Below are 9,095 nucleotides of genomic sequence, written 5' to 3'. Positions count from 1 at the left end.
TCGTTGCGGCAGCCTAATCGACTAAAGCAAGATTCTAAAGAACCCCAAAGGCCCAGACAATTTTTTCCCAGAACAGCGAACGCATTTCACACGAAAATACAGTAGAGCTGTGTTTACACAAACTTGAACTCCAGGTCTGATTGCCTATGTGCTGCATAAATTCTGAGATTTTCAGGGCAGAGTCCCGGTAGCTCAAAACACAGGTCAGAAAAGTTAAAAAAAAAAAAAGCCTCCATTCGCAGCTTTATTAAAGCAGACTACATAGTTGCGTGCTTTGAAAAAGAAATTCTCACCTAGAGAGTTTAAGAAAGCAAATTCAGGAAAGAACTCCATTCAGGGCAACAAACGCACAAGCCGCAAGTACCTAATTTCAAGGAAATTCTTGTGGCGCCTTCTTGGTTCACCTCTCTCCCCGTGTGGGTCTCATGACCATCTCCCCTATAGTCTTCCATGCCAACTTTTTCCCTTCTCTCTTTCTGCTGCCATGATCCCATCTCAGAGATGCCACTCATTCATAATTTGCTTTGTTTGGTTCAGTTAAGAGGTGCAGCAAGCAATTTCAAAAGGAGCCTATCACTGCATCACAACAATTTCGGAGCCAGGGCATTTATGTATGCACAAACCAAACTCCAAATCAACCTGCGTTTAAAAAAAAAAAATCCATTAGCGGTGCCTGTGCTGCCAGAACACCCAGTTTTTATATTGTTCTGTGCATAGATGACGAGCTGCTGTGCTTGTGCTTGGTCCAATTGAGGAACGTGGTTTTGCTACCATGCTTACTGAATGCACAATGCCCTAGAAATGAGCAGCCTGCGCACTGGAGCACTGGAATATTTGGCATTTTACTTACTTCCTAACTCAAATTCCTCCCTGAATTTTCAGACTTCATGTTAACTGCATTTTACGTTTCAACTGCATTGGGTCTGCCTCATGACGCCACTTTCACCATGTCATATTCCGCAGAACAGCGGGGCGTTGTGGGTCGATGTAAGAAAGCAACACGAGGAAAGGGGGGTGGGGGTGATATGAGGCAGGGCAAGAACCTGCAAACTGTCGTTGCACCCTTTACCAACAGCTGCTCTTACTGCCTATGACTACCACAGTTTCGTCTATGCCCTGCATGACAAAATTTTACTTTGTTTTAAATATGCAGTCTTGGGCAGTAAGTAGTTACTAGTAGCGCGTTACTGGTAACTAGTCACTTTTAAGTTAGAGGAACTTGTAACTGTAACACTTACTTTTTTACAGAGTTACTGTAGAAATATCGTTAGTTACTTTTTTTTATAGAAAACTATCCATTAGGAACACACATTAAAGGCCGACGTACAGATTGCGCTTGCTCCTTTTTCGGACTTTTTTTTCTCTCCACCTTTCCCTTTTCCGCAACACGGCTGCTCTCGCAGTTTAGGAGAGAAGGTTGCTACGAAGATGGATTGCCTTTCCTCCAGAAGACCGGGGTCGGAGGTCGGTCTTAGCGGTGATGTCTAAAACTATTCCTTCCGTCTTGAGCGAGCAAAAACAAGAAAAAAAAGAAGCTGGAAAGTAGACCTCTGAAAAGAGGGAAGCTGACTACTGCACTCCTTTGTACATTAATACTAAATAAACTATCATTTGTTTTGCGATCTATTACTTAGTTTTATACAGTAACGGAAAAGTAATGACGTTACTTTTACTTAGTTTTATACAGTAACGGAAAAGTAATGACGTTACTTTTTCACAGTAACTGTAATAGTTACTTTTTTTGGCTTTAGTAACTGTAACACTGTTACTTTTTGCTGGTAACGTGCCCATGACTGCAAAAAAAAATTAGTTCTTGTAGATAAATGAGAACTCTGGCTAACAATATCAATGCCACTTTTTTTTTTCCCACTGGAAATAACGTGATGCACTTCCAGTTTCTCTGTGTGAACAAGACAAAAACAGGGCGTTGCAATGTACTGTGTTGCAAAACCACGTCTAGTTACTTTTTTTAATGTTTCATATACACTGCAATGGTAGGCTTTATTGGTGTTATATTTTTGCAGCGCAGAACTTAAAGCAAATTATTCTGCATTACACGAGGTGGTAACTTTTATCAACCACACACTACCTGCACTAGCTTTTCGATGTGCCATATATGCCTGACCTATTATGAATCCACTTGGCACATGAATACCAAATGTAGCGTTGGTAAGTACTGTCAGCTTCGCAGACACCCACTCATTCATTGCTCATGCCCGAGTGCCTTTATGCAGCGAGTGCGTAAAATTAGCACCTGCTATATGATGGCAGTGCTAAAGATGATGTACCTTCCACTGAGCATGCTTGATTTTGTCTCTGCAGAATGGCCACAACACTTCAGACTGTATTTCAAACAAACAATGACCAAGCAGTTTAGTCACTGACTACGTTGTATGCACGAGAAACTTGAAGAGACTAGGAAGACAAGTACAAGTTTGGTGCGTTAAAAAGACTGCTTTGTCTGAATAACAACAGTGCCAATTTCATCGCAAACTTTGAACAAACAATGGAGACATCGACGGAAACAGACGAAGCAGTGGCAACTCCCCAGCCACTTCCCGGCGGGGTCTCCATGGCGTTGCAGAATCTTGCTTGTGAAATTGGCGGTCACCGACCTAAGCTACCACCACAAGACATGACTGGGCGGTTGCAGTGGAGCCTCTAGTTGCTAACGTGCAGGCAAAACTCCGATAACTATGTTTTTAGGGCTGGCCCATATTACGTCAGCGCACCGCGAAATTTGCAAGTTTTTCAAAATTTCTTGCATTTTTCCGGTTAGAAATGAGTCTTTTGAGGCTGGAATGGAGCTGAGTGATTCACCAAAGGCTAGTTCTTTCAAATTAAATAGGGCTGTATTTTAAACGTGGCCCATTTAAAGGCAACCACGAGCTGACCAGATAAAAGGATTTGATCATTTCATTTTTACTTGTCTGATTAAAAATTGAACAACAGTCTCTTGTAGCGATTTTTATTTTTTCAACTTAATCTTTATCTCTTTACATCATAAGCATTTCTGCACAATTTATCATCCAAATAAGTTCGTTCACAGTAACGCAGAAAATGCTGACGAAAATGAAGTGAACAATGCAATAAAAGTGTACTTTCCTGGTGTCGATTCGCCGTTTAGAACATGCGGTTTCAAAGTTTACATATAAAACATGGCCTTCACTAAAATCGTGGTTTTTACACTAGGGTAGACCAGAGTTTGTTTCTAAACTTTTCTCTATATAATTGCAGTCTCTTTAATGGGCTGCTGGGTAATAATGCGGTCAAGACCAAATCGGTCTAGGTTAATGCTAACATATTTGCTGTCCATAATGAGCTCCATAATAGCCCGGCCCACCCCAGGCGCCATCTGTATGCCGTGGCCGCTAAACCCGGTGGCAAAATAAACATTGTTGTAATACGGATGTCGTCCCACGAGACCATTTTGATCTAATGTGTTGTAATCGTAAAATCCAGCCCAAGCACTCTTCACCTGTAACAGAGAAAAGATGGAAACGGCTCTTGGAAAGGCACATCGAGAGTTTTTTTCCTCTTCTTCACTGATTTATGCAAAGCGTTCACATCCACCATGCCAACATGGACCAACAACAATAACAATTATGTAGGCGTGAGTAACACTGCTTTCTCTTTTTATGTGAACAATGTGTAACGCAAAAAGGGGGGAGGACAGTAAGATTTGCACGACACATACATTTTTGCATCACCACTTATAAGAACTAAAGCAAAACAGAGTAGCACTAGCAGCCAAGTAAAGCCGGGCATTGCTGCCTGCAGATTTAAACAAGAGTACAGCAGCAGAGATTGCACAAGGAAGTAGATGTCGCTCCCTTAAAGGGGCCAGGCAGACAAAATACAAGTTTGTTTTATTCGAAAGATTTCGTGTTTTATAGTGCCCCCAGCGCTTGTCCGGAAGCAAATGATGCTTTATTCACTGAGAAATTAATCAACTTATGTTAAAATTTTGATTCTCCCGCCAAATCATGTGTTGTCGTGACGTCTGCAATGACATCACATGAACCGCTCTGCATCCGATTACGGAGCCTTGTTTACCTTTAGTCAACCTAGCTGGCGCCACCATACCGTGGCAGGCCGTTCTCTGCCTTTGCTTTGTTTTTTACTGTATTTGTACCTGGCTTGTTTTCGTTAAGGTAGAAAATATTTGCTCTGTGAAACGCTCGGCAAATATGGTCACGTGAGACACTGTCGCTTACACCAATCAGCCAGTGTCGTCAGAGACAATCCCAAAGTGCCGCAATGCTGTGCAGCTAAAACAAGCATAGTGCGTGCAGTACCAACAGCAGTGCGCATCGATACTTCTATGTTTACGTGTACTTTCGTAACTTCCACTGTTCACCCCACCATTCTTACTGCTATACAAAGAATGTGCCCTAAATTTAAGTGCAAATAGCTCGTTCAGCAAGCTTATAATTTCTGCCAAATTTTCATTTGCTTTTGCCGGCTTCCGCCAATCGCAGAGCTAGCTGGTATGATATCATAGGTTCTGTTGCGGGAAATGAGCTGGTGGGTCGCATGGCCATTCCCTTTTTCCCTAATTTTACAGCTTATTTGAGCGAAGTTTACGTTAAAAGTGGTGTCAGTATGATTCTATCGAGGCTATCTTTCAAATGAACCAAACTTGCGTTTTGTCTGCATGACCCCTTTAAAGGGATAGACAACCGATTTTTGTGGAGCATACACTCTCCATCCCAAATGTGAGGGCATCATTGAAAACACCTTAAACTGAAACGGTTTTCCTCATAGGGCCCTAGAAAGTTTGAAAGCCAAATTTTTAGATCTACCAGCCTTATGTATGCTGTGAAAAATGGCGGAAACCATAAAAGTGAGTTGTGCGGCAACACACTTGTTTTTTACTGTGCGTGAGACAAAAAGATACATTTAATAACTTATTCCCGAGCTTAAACGATACTAAAACGCAGCCTTTCCCATTTCTTTACACGCTTTTTGAATCACAAATTGAAACTGACAGAGTTGCTCGCATACGTATGTTAGTTCACATTTTAACACTACATGGTGCCACCTTTCGGATTTCAGAATGTTTAGAGCCTAATTAAAACTATTTCCATCAATTTATTTTGAAATTCCTTGCGGTTACCAGTTTATATAAAATGCTGGCTTTCATGTGGGCTAGGCGACATGCACTCCACAAAAATCGGTTGTCTGTCTCTTCAAAAATTTTAACAAGCAAATGAAAAACTACTTAAATGTAAATGTGGGTTAAATGTAACTTCTTATTTCACCCATTCCAGATCTCATAAGGTACGAGTCGCCCAATCTCTAAATTCGAATTAAGCAAAGGTGAGTGTGCTCCTCAAGGTCCCTTTTAAGAATATCCGTCTACACATTACAAAAAAACAATCCTCAAATACCATGAATTGCAAAAATAATTGATGTAAATCACTCATCATTGCAATTCAAGCAGTATTCACATGGTGGAGAAATCGGCCAAGGGCTCCTAGGATGGGGCACCACGTGACCTCTGTGTCACGGCTTCCCAACGGTTCCCCGCTGCGATAATGAGGTTGGAACTCTTGTTCGCAAAGTACAAATGGTGCGATCCTTGGTGGCACAGGTGGTGGATTTTGTAGGCTTCTATGGAAGCCACAGTGCAGTGCACTTAAAACGATATAAAAATATACGAAAGAAATGATCATTGCAACTGATCATCACTGTATCTAGACTTCCATAAAAAATAAAAAGGCTGGCAAACATGTCTTTGTAGCGCCTAACTTAAATTTTCCAAATGAGTTAAAAAATAGCAATCGTGGAACGTATGCTTGAGCAGCACCAGATTTATTTAGATATAACATTTAACGAGTGCCTCAAGCGTTCAGTGCTCAAAGCACTGAACACCTGAGAGAGAGAGGGAAAGAAAATTTCATTTGAAGCGGCCCATGTCCAAGCTGCCAAAAGTGGGAGGCGCATGCATGGAAGTTTCAGTTTCGCGTGCACCCGTGTGCACCCCACCAAGCCACTGTGTGTACACGAGTGACAACCCTTTCACGTGCATAAAATCAATGCGTGGTCATCGGTGGGCCATTGTCAATTTCATTGCCACTGTCACTACTGTGTTTGCCATTGCACGACGCCACAATCTGTCAATACATTCTCGGTGATCGCTTCGCCAGTGACCTTCCAGATTACAACAGAACTATCTACGCTTCAAAAGTCCTATGCGGACACGTCATCTCTGTCGTTGACGTTAAGATTGGTGACCAGTATGGGCTGCGAACACTGCTGTCTCTCCTACAGTCGCATCCTCCATGTGAGGGAAGGAGTGGCAGGGCAAGGGACTGCCTGCGGTGACGCCATGACCTCGCTCGGATTTCCCTGCTGAAAGCATCTATCGTGTGAATACTGAGGGGATGATGTAAAAAATCTTCCTGAGCAAACCGCTGCTCTGTTTGCGCCCAAACTTTACGCAACGGTCGTGTTTTGTGGTCTATTTTGTTTAACGCCAAGTACGAAGACAGCACTTAACTGCTCGTTCAGAAAAATAAGTAGAAACGATTTTCGCCTATGGGAAAATGGCAGCCAGTTTGGACGTTCATGCTGAACTTGGAACGGTAGAACCACCTACCTGCCGTACGCACAACGAAATGCGCTATGGCGGTTCACAGGATGGGGCGGCAGAAGATAAAAAAATTTTTTCGTTGATAGTTTACGATGGTCGCACATACTTACATGAGAGTTCATACGAATCATAATAAAATATTCCCACGGTTCATCGTTATGCAATACCAATAAATGTTTGTTTTTTTTTCATCTGCTTTTGGATCGTGCTGCTGTGCCAGGTTACCCAGCTTTTCGAAATCAGACTCGCAACTCCTTTTCATAGTTTGTTGTGGTTTTACTTTTATTGTATACGTCCTTTTCTGTGCTTGCTACGTGCCATTGTGACATCTTTCACTACAGACGAAAAGGCAGCCTGCTTTTCTGCAGTGAAAGATCTCACAATGGCACGTCACACGCACAGACACGGACGTATACAATAAAAGTAAAACCACAACAAACTATGAAAAGGAGTTGCGAGTCTGATTTCGAAAAGCTGGGTAACCTGGCACAGCAGCACGATCCAAAAGCAGATGAAAAGAAAAAAAAGAACATTTATTGGTATTGCATAACGATGAACCGTGGGAATATTTTATTATGATTCGTATGTCTACAAAAGAGGTTTTCTAATCTGCTGCCCCATTTGGCTTCTTCCTGTGAACCACCATTGCGCATTTCATTCTGCATATGGCAGGTGGCGCCGCCGTTCTAAGTTCAGCATAAACGTCCAAACTGGCCGCCATTTTCCCATAGGCGAAATTTCTTTTTGTTCATTTTCTGAACAAGCAGGGTAAGTGCCATTTTTGTTCTTGGTGTTAAAGAAAATAGACTACAAAATGCGACCTTTATCTAAAGTTTGGGAGCGAACGGAGCAGCAGCTTGCTCAGAAAAAATTTTTAAAAATGCGCATTTATCGATGTAACACCCTGTGCAACTTGTCTTAATTTTAAAGATTATGTTTTTTATACCTCACCACATTCTCCCCCGGCAGGATACAATACTGTCACTCCTATGGGATTTGAAATTAAGGAGGCAGATGTTAGATTACTTCCTTCCTTCACCATAGTTTGTGACATTTTTGGAGCAGCCATAAACAGGTAGTTACCATGCCAACTCCACATTGACAGGCACAATACAACAGAAACCAGAAGCGGGGTATCACCGACAGGGCATGTCAGCTGTGTAACAATATGACCATGAGCTCCACTCTTGTTTTGAACAATGAAACTTCTCCTCAGAAAATGATTGGACAGAAATTCCACAAATCTCAAACAAGCAGCTGGATCCCCTGAGTTGCTGCATTCCATGACAACCTTTAAGGTGCACACCACCATGTGCACTTTTAGTGCTGCTGCAGGAACAACTTGGAGATGGTGCAACGCACTGTTGCGCTCAATTTGAGTCACAACTGGAGCTGCAGCCCAGATGGTTGTGGCACCGCACAGCAAGGCACTTAAGAACTAGAGAGGGGGCAGCTCTTCCGATAATCCCCAGCATCCCCCATGGGTTCTGCCTGTGAACTTACCAAATGCGTAACGCTCAAATGCACCCAATGTAGTTCAGTTCAGCACAGCCTTGCTTTCACTGATGATAACTAAGTCTAGAAGTGTTCAACCTGTGCTTTTTTTTTTTTTTTTCACACTATATTGCCGCGAACCATGTATGGGTTTGTTTGTTTATTGTTTGTTTTTACTGCCTGGCCACGCCCGGCTGTGTTATCTGCGGTCCAAACGAAGCGCGTCTTTCATTCTTTACTTTCACGCCGCACGGGCTATCACATTCAGATAAGCACGCTGTTTCGTCCTAACGTCGCTAGCCCAGAATAATCTTCTGTGATCTACAATGTTCTGGATGTGAATCGACGGTTCTAGAAAAACTTGCGCCAAAAGATAAAAGCCCGCAGAGCAGATGCCGTGGCATTCGATCTCCGACGCTCGCTTGAGTACGTCACTTTGCTGACTGCTGCTTCGCCGCCCGTGTATTATTTGAGTTGCTAGGGGAGCACAAGTTCGCTCCAATAAACGTGTTTTCCTTCAAGACAACTGCGTCGTCTCTGGCTTCGTGACAATATGCTGCTTTATAAAGCTGGCAGCGAACTGCAAGTCGACAGAGACACGATGCAGGATTTTTATGATGCCTCACATGAGCCATCACAACCTCCTTGGTGTAATTTTTTCAGTACCAAATGTTTATAATGAGGCCACGCAGACAGCGTGAGACCCTGCTTAAAGGCCAACTGCACTCAAAATTTTGTCATCTTGAAAACACTATTTTCATATAGCCTGCAAAATATAACAGCAGAAATACACACGTGGACGCCGCAAGAAATCAGCAAAAATCAGCAATTTTGAAACCGAAATTGAGGACAGCACAGCCATTGAAGTGACGCTGCAGCCAGCCAGCGAGCGGCTGGACAGTCAGCAGCTCGGGAGCAAGCCTGCGTGCAAGCTCTACGCGTGCACGGGGCAGGAAATGGGTGAAGCATTCACAGCTGAGCTCAACCGGTTCTCCAGCTGCGT

At 42.9% G+C, this 9,095-nt stretch overlaps 1 protein-coding gene across 1 annotated transcript in view; it reads right to left on the bottom strand.

The window, feature by feature from the left end:
* Positions 1–2,952: 2,952 nt before the first annotated feature.
* Positions 2,953–9,095, bottom strand: part of LOC144147511 (FAD-dependent oxidoreductase domain-containing protein 1-like) — a 29,043-nt gene continuing 22,900 nt past the window's right edge. The window contains exon 9 of the mRNA XM_077679566.1: positions 2,953–3,478. Within this exon, the coding sequence (XP_077535692.1) occupies positions 3,224–3,478 (255 nt within the window). The 3' untranslated portion in view covers positions 2,953–3,223. The remainder of the gene's footprint in view (positions 3,479–9,095) is intronic.

The sequence above is a fragment of the Haemaphysalis longicornis genome, unplaced genomic scaffold, assembly GCF_048455015.1.
Source record: "Haemaphysalis longicornis isolate Haplotype H1 unplaced genomic scaffold, Haemaphysalis longicornis Haplotype H1 scaffold_1, whole genome shotgun sequence".
Taxonomy (NCBI): Eukaryota; Metazoa; Arthropoda; class Arachnida; order Ixodida; family Ixodidae; genus Haemaphysalis; species Haemaphysalis longicornis.
Note: the sequence above shows the minus strand (reverse complement) of the source record. Positions and strands in the feature narration are given on the sequence as shown.